The sequence below is a fragment of the Xenopus tropicalis genome, chromosome 3 (genome assembly GCF_000004195.4).
Source record: "Xenopus tropicalis strain Nigerian chromosome 3, UCB_Xtro_10.0, whole genome shotgun sequence".
NCBI lineage: Eukaryota > Metazoa > Chordata > Amphibia > Anura > Pipidae > Xenopus > Xenopus tropicalis.
Window position 1 is genome coordinate 72,460,894 of NC_030679.2, and position 15,895 is coordinate 72,476,788.

At 36.4% G+C, this 15,895-nt stretch overlaps 1 protein-coding gene across 1 annotated transcript; it reads right to left on the reverse strand.

Moving 5' to 3' along the window:
• Positions 1-316: 316 nt before the first annotated feature.
• On the reverse strand, positions 317-15,865 carry creld2 (cysteine rich with EGF-like domains 2). Its single transcript, XM_002932185.5, has 10 exons — positions 15,619-15,865; positions 14,622-14,704; positions 13,278-13,388; positions 8,515-8,606; positions 7,213-7,389; positions 4,909-5,004; positions 3,294-3,377; positions 3,093-3,188; positions 2,560-2,700; positions 317-1,997 (listed from the first exon to the last, which is right to left on the reverse strand). Exons 1-10 carry the CDS (start codon positions 15,739-15,741, stop codon positions 1,933-1,935), a joined length of 1,068 nt encoding a protein of 355 aa, XP_002932231.2. The 5' UTR covers positions 15,742-15,865; the 3' UTR covers positions 317-1,932.
• Positions 15,866-15,895: the final 30 nt, after the last annotated feature.

The following is a 15,895-nucleotide window of genomic DNA, read 5'->3' on the forward strand; positions in this document are numbered from 1 at the left end:
GGCATCCCTGATGTGGAGTGTTCCAAAAAACTACCATTAATGTCCTACAAGAGAACTGGGATCAAGGTTAGTAAGGCCAGATTTGGGCAGTAATAAAGGGGAACAGCAGCTGCTCTTACCAGCTAAGCACGGGACTTTCCTGTGCTTGAATTGCAGCTGGTCAAATTGTTTGAAGGGCCCAGTTATTTATGATCCACAGAAAGGAATGCCTTTTAAAATACATGGCTATTTTAAGAGTTTGACTCCTTTTGCAATGTATGCCATTATGTGTCCATGCACGCTTTTATATACTGGACAAACCACCCGACCAATGAAGGAGAGGTTACTTTTTATTGATCTCTTAAATTCTCTAGCTTTTTGATCTACCTTTAAATGGCAGATATGGCACAACCGAACAGATCTTAATAGAAATATTGCACGTTATAGTCATATCGGGGGATTCTTTTTACTATCCATTGATATCCACCTTGTGCTTCAGCAGGCTGAATCATGGCTGTAACAGCAAATGAAATGTCAGACCGGATTTGTACTTTTTTACTGAATCACTACACCTTCAGATTATGTTTTGGTGCCATCAAGTGTTTATTCATGGTATTGCCTTTTGCCGATTTCAGTTGCATTTTTTATCTATAGCCCCTATTCTGCTCTTGATAAAAGTTTAATCCAGTTAAATTAGAACATATGAACATTAGAACATAAAATAAAACTGCTCTTACCCTTTCAACAGTTATGATATAAATACACAATTTAATCTAGAATTTACATTTGTGGTGTTATATAACCCAGTTATCCATCATTAGCAAAAGTCCCATTAATTCACAGCTTCCTGAACATGCACTGTATTGTGCATCACATTTAGACCTACACTAACAATGGCTCCCTTTCACCTGGCCTGAGCACAGGAGAGGTAACTTGCAGGAGTTCAGGGTGGGGGTGCTCCCCTGTATATACTTCAGTTCCCTAAACACTGTCAAGATATATTTCTGAAAAAGTCACCAGGGTATAACTGTCAGCCAAGGGGTGCTCTGGGTAACACTTAATGTCAGGATCATTTTTGACAGAGCATGGTTCAGTCAAACCAAAACAATAGTTTTATATACACTGCAGTGCAAATTTATTCTGCAGTCATTTCTAGTTTTATATTCTAGGGAGAAGAGAAATTGCCTAAATGAACAATTCCTTTGGTCAAGGTGGAAAGGACTAGTTATTTCATTGCCCATTAAACCACAAGATGAATGGGGAAAAAAAAAGATACTGGTTAAAATGGGTCTCACCCTTTGGGCAACAGCTGTTAAAATCCAATCACTGCCACATCTTAACAGATTGTAACTAGTGAAGAATTTTGCTGAAATTAATAGAATTTTAATCTTGCAAGAAATACTTGTTTTTTCAGTTATGAAAACAGTAGGTAGACTTTCCCTGTTGGTTCAAGGAGAGATTGTCATTATTCTTCTATGGCATTAATACAAAAACCAATCACCCCCAGTTCATCAAAGTGGGGCTTCATTGGTAAATTTGACTACCAGTTGTTGCCCATCCATGAGATAATATCAGTTCTGCTGTCTAAAATAAGGAAAAAAAAAAGAAAAAAGTGGTGGCATTAAAGAAACAGTATTTAGAGCGAACAATCAAATAATTAAAGAATAAAAAAGTTTCAGCAATATCTGTTCCTAGTGTTTCCCAGACATGTATGTTTATAGTAGGTAGAACCAGGCAATACATGGTCACAGAATGAAACAAGTTTATTACAAAGTATTGTATGAAAATATAGGTTGACTCTTGCGTTGTTGTATTAAGAAACATATGCAGCTTTTTTAGGGCACATCCAATCTCAGTTGTTACTTCTTTAACAAACATATATATACCTTCTTTGTAGAGTGTAGTTTAGATTGAAATAACTTAAAATATTGAATGTAATGTCTTTGGTGAATATCAGAGGTCCTCATGTGCAGTCTCTAAAATATTAATGTCGCTTTCTGATGTCCCCATTTCACCTTCTGTGAACACACACAAATAAAGACAAGATTAGCTTGCTCATTTGAGGGAAGTTCTACACTGTGTTTCATACAAAGGGCATGCCTCATTTCAGTAAGCCAGTTCAGTAAAATTCCCTGATCCACCCTGGCTATGCCTAGTTACCCCATGACCTGCCCCAAACACCATCAACTTTAAGGGCCTGTGAATCTTGATTTTTCATGTAAATATGACAGCTGGTTTTATGATATGTACACATAAATCCATAGTTAATATAATAAAATGTGAAAAGTTGCCTGCTATCTAGTAGCCCATAGCAAACAATAAGGAGGTAGCATTTTGTAATCAAGAGTTAAAGAAAACACTGTAGGCAGTGTGACTCCCCCAGATTGTAATGGAAAAGAGGCTACCAACAAGCTGATCTGTTCCCAGATTGCTGCAATCTAAATACCAATCATTTCATATACCAACATACAAAAGTGTTCCAAAAGGTTCAAGTCCCGCCTGTTCCATTAACCAGCAATGCTCACAAACTTGCCACTATCATGTTATTATGTCTGGGGATAACAACATTTAGGGTCTTACCTGTTTCCATAACTTTCACACAGTTTCCATCTTTGTCTTCAAAGCCTTCTGAGCATATGCACTTGTAGCTGCCTGCAGTGTTCAAGCAGGTTTCATTTTCTCGCACACAAATGTTTTCTGAGGCATCACATTCATCAACATCTAGAATGAATAAAAAAAAATAAGTATATATTACTATATAGTATGCTATTCCTTTTGATCCTCTGTGCCTTTATCTGCTAAATACAGTCAAATAGAGATTACAATATCTTTTATGTACGGTGCTTTGTCTTCCCAGAAACACGCAAGACAAACCAAAGCAATAAAATAGAATTGGTATTTCTGCTAACCAGCTGCTGCTGATTAATAGTATCCAGCACCCGCAGAAATTCTTCCCTGCACTGCTTGGTCTTGTTCTTCATGATAGTTAGTGAGATTAGACATTATGTACAGAGACTATTATGATTGAACACTGCTTTCTGCATTATGATTGTTCTCCAGGCTAAGAAAAAAGAGAGAAGTTGTGCTTCTATTTAGAATGCTTGGACACATACCTATGCATATTCCATCTAGCAAAACATAGCCAGTAGCGCAGTCCTTACAGTTTTCAGGACCTTCCCCAGAACAGCTAATGCAGCTTTTATCACATCCTTAAAATAAACAAAAATGTTACTACATAGTGATAACCATATGCATCTTTTCCACAGCTGCAAATATATATACTATATATATAGTATAGTATAAATAATGCAAACCTTTACACAAAAAGGAGCCTTCTGTGTTTAAACAATATTGGTTATCCTTGCATGGGGACTCTTCTGAGGCACATTCATTTAGGTCTATATTCAAAAAAAGACAATAGCATTAGGAAAATACAAGCACTTTGTTAGTGCTTGCTGTGTAATGTATCGGTTACATATATTAAAGGGAAAATATATCCTGCCCATATAAAGGTCTCTATACAAATATATCAACCAGCTAAAATATAACACTTTTTCATATAAATAAAGCCTTTTCATAAAAATGTACTTTTCTAGTTGTATGTGACACAGGAAAATGCCAAACAGGTAAACCATTTACTGTACCTAAGTCTGCCTTCTGGCTTATATGAGGCACAATGCACAAAAACAAACTAAGGGCACACATGAATGTTAGGTCACACCAGCCAATCTTTTACTCCCACACTTCTCCCTGTTACAGTTAGAGCTGCATTATTTCTAGTAGGATGATCACTGGGGGAGCACACCTAACAAAATAGTGGCAATATACGGATAGATTGGATAGATGGTAGATTGGTAAGAATCTTTAGGAGGTCACTTATTATGATATAAATCTGTTGGTTAAGTATTTATTCTAAAGGTATAGTTTACCTTTAACAATTCTGTAACAAATTAAATTACCACCACATAAAGCTTTTTATTACAATGTTTTAAAACTGCTCAGCTGTAGATTTCTGTATGAAACCAAGGGGAATGGTTGATGGGACCAAAAAAACCCAAATGTTCATATGCAGCCTTGTTATAGGGCCTCTTAACAGAGCAACTCTATGCATCTTAAAGGCAAAAATGTATAGATCTATAAAGTCTGGAGTGAGCAGATGTCTAACATAATAGCCAGAACACTACTTCCTGCTTTCAGCTCTCTAACCTCTTAGTTAGTCAATTAATTTGAAGGGGGTGAGGCACATGGGACATAAATATTCAGTTAGTTTGTGAGCACACAGCTCAGATTCAAATGCAAACTAACTGAACAGTTATGTCCCCATATGCCCCCCCACCCTCAAATCACTGACTGCTACCACCTTCAAGAGCTGTAAAGGAGGAAGTAGTATTCTGGCTATTATGTTAGACATCCATTCACTCCAGCCTTTATAGGATTACCTTTTTAGCCATTCAGTCATCATTTTAAGAACATTTAGGACAGCAAATAAGGTTTTACACCAAAATGCACCCTAACTAACTGTCAAGCTTGGTTTTCAGATGTACAGTATCTATGACCCCCCCTATTTTAGAAACCACTGCCATAGTACTTCATAAAGAGGATTTACTTGCCCTTTTAATTTTTACTCTGTTATAGCAAGAAAAATGGTATTCTATGTAGTTCTGCAACTCTCAAATCTATCGCAGTAAAAATGTTTATAATAATTCCAGTGCATGTAAAATTTGCTTGTGTCGGTTACATTTCATGTTGCTGTAGCATATTTACCTTACATATTATATATTTTGCAGGACATTGCTTGGTACACCAGAAATTTTACCATGGCAAAACAGATACCTATGTTGTTGTAAATTAAATTATGCATCTATAATAATGGTAAAACTAATGATATTTACGTTAATGCACAGAAGGCCTTGTTATACAAACACATACCTACACATTTTCCTCCATCTTTTAACCATCCATTTTTACATTCCTTGCAGTCTTCATTAGATGGGCCATTACAAGTTTGACATGCTTGGTTGCAAGCTGTGGATATATTGGTAATGTGGATAATTAGCAATGTCATCTGCATTTCCTGCAATAGTAATATGAATGCAGCCAACAACATAGTACAAGGTATTTAAAAGGACAGTATAACATGGGCTCAATTAATAGGGCTTGTGTGGAACAAACTTTTTGCCTATTTTAATTAAAAAAAAAAGAAAAATCTATGGTTTTTGTTATTTCTTGAGCTAAACAGGTCAAACAAGGAAACTGAAGCTACTCCATGTTTGGTCCTTGTGAGGTAGATAATTAGATTACCTGTATACAACCACTCCAGTCACCCTTTGATGTAACTGGTTTGTTAGCAGGAGTCAATAAAGAGGCGGGATTTTCTGTATGTATGTAGGGGTATACTATTTTTTTTAAATGATTAAGAAACAATTAAAAATGATAAATATATAATGGACATAAACAATAATCTATTAGAAAGCTAAACCAATCTTTTATATATTATTTATTTACAGTATACAGTGCAAGTGCAAAATTTTTAGGTGATTTTCAGAAATGCCATCAAAACATAAAAAAACTTTAGGAAGCTTTGCCATTTGGTAGTTTGGTCTATTTTGTATTTGTCTGAAAATGTAATTTCTAAAAATATATTGTTTTCTGGGGGTGTCAAAATACATAACACAAAAGCAAGGGCACTTGTTTGCAGAAGCTGAGTTGGCAGCTGAGAAAATTCATATGCACTGTTTTTAATTTGGAGTCCATACATATCACATTCTTTGGTAAATCTATACATATTCGGCATCAAACTGTTCAGAAACTGCATGTAAGAAATGTTGTGAGATAAATACGGCAAATTGTAACAATTTTCAGAGACCAATATCAACCCGCCAAAGTACATCTATGCCTGAAATAATTTTTGCTTTGCAAAAGTTTATAGAGAGGTATTTGTATGCATAACAATCATGATAATTTAACTAGTTTATCTGAAATATATACAGTCAAACCTGCATTTTAAGCTTTTATGCAACCAGGAAACAAGTTGTAAAATACAGAAAAAAAAACAAAACAGCGAAATAAGGTAAAGCAACTTAAGCTTTAAACATTCAGAGGATATAAGCAGAGGAGTCTGATTTGTTTTAGATACAGTACTTTTCTGTGTAAATCATAAGCTTTAAACTGTGCAACATAAATGTTATACAACAGGGTCAGCATATTCAAGATCACTCTGCAAGAAATTATTTGCAGATTGCTATCTAGTAGCAGCTAATTGCAATTCACTACAGACCCAGGGCAAGATATGCATGTAGTTAGTATTTTCAACTTCTTAATTAAAAAAAAAAAAAGATAATGTTCTCAGAAGACAGACATTCCTAGGAAAACCGAGTCACAGAAGCACCCACTAAAAACTTAAATTCACTGTATTTCGTATTAATGGTTCTGACCAGAATCATGGATTTTTTCTTTTCTTGTGTGAATAGTTTTACATGGAAAAATGCATGCTGATATTTGGTATATAATTGTATTTCTAGTTAGGTGGGTGTGTAGCTTGTGTATATTTACACAAAGAATATATGAAGTGCACTCTATCCTTATTCTGACATTTTCTAATTTTAAAGTGTGAATGTACTTCTTATCTGGATACAGGAGATGTAACCAGGGCCCCCCTTGCACAAAACTGTGGGTAACCCATATTGCATGCAAAATTGTGGGTCAGCCATAATTTTGCATGCATTGTGGGTTACCCACTGCTTCCACTTGCAGGTCCCCTGTTACTATAGAGGTAGGACCCTTTACAGCCATGGTAACACAACTGTCTATATAGAAAGCCTACTGTGCAACATTAGGGCAATTACACACAGGGATATTTGTTGAAAATTTGCTAACGTGGGTGACAAATCTCCCCGAAAATGCCTTGGTCTTTGCTAACATTGTAATTGCCACAAATAAATTACATTACTCGCAGAAATTCAGCGTAATCACAAGGAAATGCCTGCTTTAGCATTTTCCCATGACTAAGCCGAATCAACGAAGTAGTATTATTTACATGCAGTAATTACAATGTTAGCAAAGGACGAGCCATTTTTGGGGAGATATGTCACCCATGTTAGCAAATTTTTAACATGGTCAAAAATGTCTCTGTTTGTCATTGCCCTTAACTCTACTTCATCAATTGCCTGAAATTCTAAGCCTAATGCTCTGTACCTCCTGACCTACTGCAGTAAATGATTGCAGATTATTTACCAGTGCATGTTGAATGTGTGTCATTTCTTTCAGAACTGTAGTATCCATCTGCACATTCTAGGCAAAATTGTCCTGTGTATTCAGCTTTACATTGACATGATCCATCTCCAATTCTTGTGCCATCACCAGTACAAAAACCATTGTTATGACACGGCCGTTCTGAACCACCCAAACAAGCTGAAAGACAAAGTTTCATTTAGTTCAGTACTTTCAGAAAAATACCAATATAAAGATAATATTTGTTCATTTATTTGTGAGCTTACCCACACTTTGCTGCTCTTAGTGTTACTAATACCTGGGCTGAGAAAGGACAAAAACCAACAGAGCCTTTAAAACAATTGCACATACAGAATTTTATCGCTCTGCTTTTATTCACCACCCAGAAAAAAATTGCCAATTTTATTTTTGAAGTATAGGGGTGGATTCTTGGCCTAAGTTTATCTGCAGGCAGAAAATCTACCCTGTGTGGCATTAGCCATAGTGCGTAACTGTATTACTTCGTACAGCTTTGAATTCCAAATCCCCAGCAAAACTATTCTTGATCGCCCTCCCTGAGGCATTATCTCCTCCTATACATTACCTTTTAAGATGACCGTACCAGGCAGCTTTTCTAACACCCATGAGACAAACTCACTAATCAAATATTATCACTCCCTGCACTGGACAGTACAGTACAGTATGATAAAACTACTTCCATTGTTGAGGGTAAAATTTAAAGTAGTTAGCATGAACTAATCAATTAAGCATCTACCTAAATTTAAACAAAAGGACAGAATGGTTGCTAAATGTTTATCCTGATCTGAGATGGAGGATGACATTTTTGTTTAGGCACCAGACCTTAGCCTGCCCCCCTTGCCCTCAGTTCTGCCCCCTTTTTTTTATTTTTTTCTGAAGGGGAAATGATTATTTTTACATAGGCACCCCAGAGCCCTAAGGTGTATGTACAATAAATTCGGCCCTGTATATAATTGTATATGACAAATTACCTCTATTTTGGGCAGCTAAGCCCCTAAAACCTTAATTACTTTTTACCTATAAGTCTAACATCCTTTGCCCTTATAGCCATGGTCATTCATGCTGTAACCTATTATAATCAAATTCACTGAGCCACAAGCAACATTTCAATTTCTTCTTTGTACGGAAAACAGAAGGTAGGAAAGTATGAAAAACACTACTACCAGTGGGTCTCATGTAGAACTACATGGTTTCACAAGAAAAGAACATGAAAGTCAAAGCACAAACTTCTCTTAAGGAACATAACAGGTAAATTGCCTTTCTTTAAAAAGTTACATATGCCTTTACCTAAACAGTCTGGTCCATAAGTGCCAGGTGGGCAGCAAACCTTGATAGTTTCAATGCAAAACCATTTTAGTAAATCTGGATATTTCTTTTTCCTGTTAAATACAGACAAATTATTCAATCATCTTTACAGTGACTCTGACATGTTACAATATACCTCACAATTTATTATTATTTATCATTTTGTAATTGTAAAAAAAAAAAAAACAAACAAACAGCCAACCATGTCAGAAACCAAAAAGAGCTCTGATTCTGCAGCCTGTATATGGGCCTGCCACTTTTAGGAGACCATCTAGAGAAGGAAAGAGATAATTGCATAGGCTGCAAGAAGGTGAGCCCTGGGGCTCCATCTCAGAACAGTAAAACATGCTGCCTGGAAAGCTGAATGTACAAATGTGCTGAAATGTCAAGTGTACCATGTTTAGTGCCACAGTGTATTGCATTCTTAGTGATTTTATTATATTTTCTGTTCTAAACTGTTGATTACTTGTTATTGTCCATTACTGTCTATAGTAATAATTTATGCAAATAAGGGCTTGCACACAAAAAATCACTAGCACAGTGGTAGTAAAAAAGTACTGGTCTTTTTTGTAAGATTTGCAAGAAAGATAACATCACTTCATTTTAATACAATACCATCAATTTCAATTTCACATTTTCACATTCACGTTAAAAAGTTAATACATACTTGCCAAAGATTAGAATTACCCCAATGTTTCGGCAAATAAAGCCTTTTGTTGCCAAAACGTTGAGGTAATTCTCATCTTTGGGATGTGTATCCGTTATTAACAAAAACTACCGATTAAGGTGAAAAGCACGATGAAAAAACTTGCTCCTCCCATAGGTAGCTGGGGTGTCCCTGTCTGCTTTAAAACCAGCAACACACAGAGACAGCAACTGATTCACCCAAATGACCCAATCCCAAAGCATACGAAGAGTAATGTTTGAAGACTGTCAAGTTCACATTCTGGACAGGGAGGAAGACTGGTTCAAAAGAGGTCTTAAAGAAGCCATATATGTAAAGACGGAAAAACCAAGCTTGAATAGAGGCGGGGGTGCAACATCTATTGTCTGTCACATACAATGCTATAATATGATAAACACATTATGCTGATTGGAGCAAAATTCAATGGTATTTATTCCAGAAAGATCCTTGTACAAGTCATTCTGAATTGAGAATGCCAATTGGATCATTAGTGAAAAGTCTTTAATGAAACAAATTATAGCAAATACAGTTGATTTGACTTAGATATATTTACCCATTCTGAAATTATGAGTATGTATACTGTAGAGGCTTGTGTTTGCCCCCAAAGTACCAGCCATATAAATATATAAGTATAAAGGTACATTTTTGGGTCTCTACAGGCCATGTACCTCAGCATTCATTTTATGATGTTTTGCCCTTATACCTATGAACATGTTGGCTATAAGATGCTGAAAAATGCATGCTTTTAGGCTATTTTGAGAAGATGCATGCAAATTACTAGTTTTAGCAAGGCCGTTTGCTAGCTTAAATCCCACAGCACTGGTGCACATTTGAATTCACATATCTTGTAGCTTTAAGTAATCATATAAAATGTTTCAAATAAAGTATCACATTTTAACAGTTTTGCAGGTTGGCAACATATCTTACAGAGATTACAGTGGATATAAAAAGTCTACACACCCCTGGTAAAATGGCAGGTTCCTGTGCTGTACAAAAATGAGACAAAGATAAATGATTTCAGAACTTTTTCCACCTTTAATGTGACCTTTAAATTGTACCACTCAATTGAAAAATAAACTGAAATCTTTTAGGTGGAGGGAAGAAAACCAAAAAAACAAAAATAAAGTGGTTGCATAAGTGTGCACACCCTCTTCTAACTGGGGATGTAGCTGTGTTCAGAATTAAGCAATCACATTCAAATTCATGTTAAATAGGAGTCAGTATACACCTGCCATCATTTAAAGTGCCTCTGATTAACCCCAAATAAAGTTCAGCTGCTCTAGTTGGTCTTTCCTGACATTTTTTTAGTCGCATCCCACAGAAAAAGCCATGGTCCACAGAGAGCTTCCAAAGCATCAGAGGGATCTCATTGTCAAAAGATATCAGTCAGGAGAAGGGTACAAAAGTATTTCCAAGGCATTAGATATACCATGGAACACAGTGAAGACAGTCATCATCAAGTGGAGAAAATATGGCACAACAGTGACATTACCAAGAACTGGACGTCCCTCCAAAGTTGATGAAAAGACGAGAAGAAAACTGGTCAGGGAGGCTACAAAGAGGCCTACACCAACATTAAAGGAGCTGCAGGAATATCTGGCAAGTACTGGCTGTGTGGTACATGTGACAACAATCTCCCGTATTCTTCATATGTCTGTGCTAAGGGGTAGACTGGCAAGACGAAAGCCTTTTCTTACAAAGAAAAACATCCAAGCCAGGCTACATTTTGCAAAAACACACCTGAAGTCTCCCAAAAGCATGTGGGAAAAGGTGTTATGGTTATGGTCTGATAAAACCAAGGTTGAACTTTTTGGCCATAATTCCAAAAAATATGTTTGGCGCAAAAACAATACTGCACATCACCAAAAGAACACCATACCCACAGTGAAGCATGGTGGTGTCAGCATCATGCTTTGGGGCTGTTTTTCTTCAGTTGGAACTGGGGCCTTAGTTAAGGGAATTATGAACAGTTCCAAATACCAGACAATACTGGCACAAAACCTTCAGGCTTCTGCTAGAATGCTGAACATGAGGAGGAACTTCATCTTTCAGCATGACAACAACCCAATAGCATACATCCAAATCAACAACGGAATGGCTTCACCGGAAGAAGATTAAAGTTTTGGAATGGCCCAGCCAGAGCCCAGACCTGAATCCAATTGAAAATCTGTGGGGTGATCTGAAGAGGGCTGTGCACAGGAGATGCCCTCGCAATCTGAAAGATTTGAAGTGTTTCTGCAAAGAAGAGTTGGCAAAACTTGCAAAGTCAATATGTGCCATGCTGATAGACTCATACCCAAAAAGGCTGAGTGCTGTAATAAAATTAAAAGGTGCTTCAACAAAGTATTCGTTTAATGGTGTGCACACTTATGAAACCACATTATTTTAGTTTTTTTGGTTTTCTTCCCTCCCCATAAAAGATTTCAGTTTGTTTTTCAATTGAGTGGTACAGTTTATAGGTCACATTAAAGGTGGAAAAAGTTCTGAAATCATTTATCTTTGTCTCATTTTTGTACAGCACGGGAACCTGACATTTTACCAGGGGTGTGTAGACTTTTTATATCCACTGTATATAAGTAAAGGCAACCGACACAAATTCATTTTGGAAGCTATATAAAAAATGAAATAAAAAAAGAAAAAATTTGTTGAAAATATTATTCATTGCATATTTTTAAGAAATGTAAGTCTTGTAAACATGAACCACCCCTACCCAGGGCTATGTTTTATTTTGTGTAAATATATTTGGGAATTTATACATGCGTTTATGTGCAGTTAGAAGCACAAATGTTTGAAAACCCCTTGCCAAATTACACATGTAGTTAATTCTGTAATGCCGTTTACAACTCTTCACTTACAAAATAAATTACTTATATAATTTGGCAATACAGGTATTCGGAACTTTCTGGAAAACTGGTTTCTGGATAATGGATCCCATACCTGTATATATAAAACAACAAACACTGTGCACTCCATTTAGAAAGCCTTAACAGCCTGGGTTCCAGGATCAAGAAACTATAGAACAACATATAAATCTGAACTCACAGGGCTTGTATAATAAAAAAATGAATTTTCTTCAGAATACCTGTTGTAAGACATATGAGTGAAAATGTACACATTGTCCTCACATGCAGACCAAAAAGTACACTCCACTAAAGAAATTATGACCAGAGTGCCAATGTTATTATGCAAAATAAAAGTAGCAGAAGCACCTTTATTTTCTAAATATTTTAAACTCCCATAGGGACTTCATTGAAGAGTCTTAAAGGAGAACTAAACCCAATAAGTGAGTATGGCTAGAAATGCCATATTTTATATACTGAACTTATTGAACCAGCCTTAAGGTTCAGCTTCTCTATAGTAGTAATGATCCAGTACTTCAAAGTTGTCACAGGGGGTCACCATACTGGAATTATTAATTAGAAAATGAAGTTTGTCTGTCAAATAAGCTGATGCCACAGGGCTGATTATTAAATTCTGATGCTATTTACACTTGTTTCAGAGTTGCCATGTGCCAATAATCTGTGTTATTTACTAATCAGCCTTATAGTGTGCCATTTATATTCTCTATATACAGTATATTGTGAGTCGGTCCCTAAAATCAGTAACATAAAGCAGCACAGAGCATGTGCAGCGAATCAGCAGAAAAGAAGATGGGGAGCTACTGGGGGCATCTTTGGAGGCACAGATGTTCCCTGCTAAAGGTCTGTGGTTGCCTTGGGCTAGTACAGAAGCCCAAAACATAAAATGTACAACATTTCTGCCCTACTTCTTTAGTTACACTTTAGCACTCCTTTAAACAGAATAAGGGAATATAAAATCCTACAATAAAATAGTGCTAAAACAGTTGCTATGCAATTATAAAGAGATGGGAAGAGTAAGCAAATTGCTTTTTTTCCTAATGTGAGTTGATGGTGCTGTGGGAAACTTGTGTAACCTATGTAGTTCTGTGTCTTGATTTAGGAGGTTCACCAACTGTCTGCAAAACAGATACTCCCCGACATTTTTTAAGAGTTACATTATGAAGAATGTATGCTTAACCACAAACCACACTACAACTTACATCTTAAACCACCATTTTTCAATTTGTTCTTCATGCTCTTCAACCATGTGGTTACATTCGAAGTCAGTGCTGTCACAGAGATTTTCAATAATTTCTACAAGGCGTATTTCGCTGCAACAAAATGACAAGATAGCTTATTACTAATTGTGTGTGCATTCAATGCATGCTTGTGCAGTTAGGACATGTACTGTATATGTTACATACAGGAGATGTTCAGATTAGTGCCTTAGCAAGAGCCACATTAGTGACAAAGATTATGGTCTTGTTCCTTTATGATGTATCATGCTCCAGTTAGATATAGGAAACACGAAAGCACTTGGCACCATATGGGTGGTAAATACCTGTACTGTGTTAACAGGCAATCCACGGTGAACAGAAAATTGAGCAATTTCTGCATGTAATTGTTGTTGCAGATAATGCTCCCTGGTTGCTTATGTTCAGGCAGATCAGCATTTTACTGTTTACCCAGTGACAGAACAATATGGCCACATAATGCTGTCTGCATTCTACCTATAATTGAAGAAAGCAAATTATGTTCTATTATTTTTCTGGTAACACTTTACACGTTTCCCTGTAGTTAGGCTGGGAACAGAATCAATACAGGAACAGTTGCCTAGCAATGTGATTTCCCATAATGTAACCTTAAAAACTAAAAAACAAATTCAACGTTATTGACAGACTGCTAAATCCAAGTCGATGAAGTAGAGTCCATGGCAATGTCAGAAAAAGGGTTAAATACAGCGGCAAACCAGTATAAAAAGCTGTATGCCCACTTTTAAGTTATAGAAAATATCTACTTTAAGATAGGTGACAGAACTAAAATGAGAAAAAAAGCAATAGTAACAGAAAATACTTTTATTTGCCAAGGGGGAGCAAGCTGCAAGTGTTTTGTCCAAACTCTGAAGAAACTTTGTGATTACAAAAATACTAAGTGTACAGTGTTAAATGACTTTGAAAAATAAAAACCAAAAAACCCATAGTGTAGCACTACACCATCCATCTGTAATCTATGGGAAAAGAGGTACCTAAAGAACACATAAAAATGATACAAAAACCCTTGCATTCTTGTGCAAATATCTGTTTATTATTGCTACACTTGCTTTAGGCACTGCACTACCAATAGATTACTTTGAAAAGCAGTGACAGACAAAGGGGGGGTCACTTAAGTGACACTAATTTAGAACTTGCTAAGGGCAGGCTCCTATGTGACATTAGCCTAAGCTACAGCAACTGTAAAAGACCAAAGTGAATTGATGCTTGCTTGTAAAGGATACTGGGAGCAGCAAATATACTTTAAATACACTTTTTTAGTTAAACTATACATAATAACCTATCATACTATACCTAGATTCATATTTAGATAATGTTTTTTCCTCCCAAGCTGTGTTTCCACCTCCAAAATTTTTTTTCCTTGTATCCTCTAATCCCTGAAGAAAATGAATGAAAAAAGAAGGGCATAATTTGTTAACATAAACACATCATCCTATTTATCAAGAATTAAATGACAAAAAATAGTGGTGGTGGTGATAAAAATGGAAAACATTCACAAACAATGATGATGGAAACTTGAGATTAACATAACATATAGGTGATATATACATATATGTGTGCTTAGAAAACCAATAGGTAATGTAGTCCAACAGAGTCCAGCACTCACAGGTCTTGATGAAAAAAAATCAAATGTATATTTATTCAACGTTTCAGCTCTAGTGTGAGGGCATGCAAACTGCAAGCTACAGCATGTTACATGATTTACCCTATTTGACCATTTGCTTTTGTTTCAGAAAGCCAGAAGCAATATGGTTAACAATATATAAAATATTCTGAAATAACAACCTATGAATATAAAATATTACAAAATATTATTATCTCTTGTCTATGAATGAAATACAGACAGATTCACATATAATGCATATAACCTTCTGAAGCTGGCACAAGAAATCAATGTGCCAGATCAAAATTCTGGGATGAACTAGATTACTTGTGATCAGTGATCCAGACATTTGGGCGATTATTCTGTGCTATCCAACTGAACCACAGCTAGAGCAGAGGAACAAAAAGAAAGTACTGTCAGGACAAAAGAAGTTCCTACAGCTCTCCAGATGTTGCTGCACTATACCTGAGTAGTTGAAAACCAGCTGGACACCCTTTATCCCAAAAGCTATGGGACCTTTCATCACGTATTGTTAGAAGTCTACAAATTACATTAGTATGTAAAGGTGAACAGACTGTCAGAGCAACAGCAGTCCAATTCAGCACCAGTCATTCTAAGCAGTGTTTCAACAAATCTTTCTGTATGCAGCAGTGTCACTGAACCTGTACATGAGAGACTCGTACTCACCTTGTGGAACCTGTCCACCAGCTGCCTGCACGTCTCACATGATTCCTTTTTGGCTACAGCTGCAGAGCAGAAGACACAGAACAGCAGCCAAGCGGCTAAGTGCAAAGCTCTGCTCCCATTCATAGCAGCCTACACACACTCCGTATACAATAAAGCCGCGGCTGTACCTGTACGGACAGGGGATTTGGTCGGTAATGATACAGAGTTGTGCTAATTATTCCTAATGGGCAGTCTTACACAGGTCATTTGATTCAATGGCAGCATCTTTCGCAGCGTT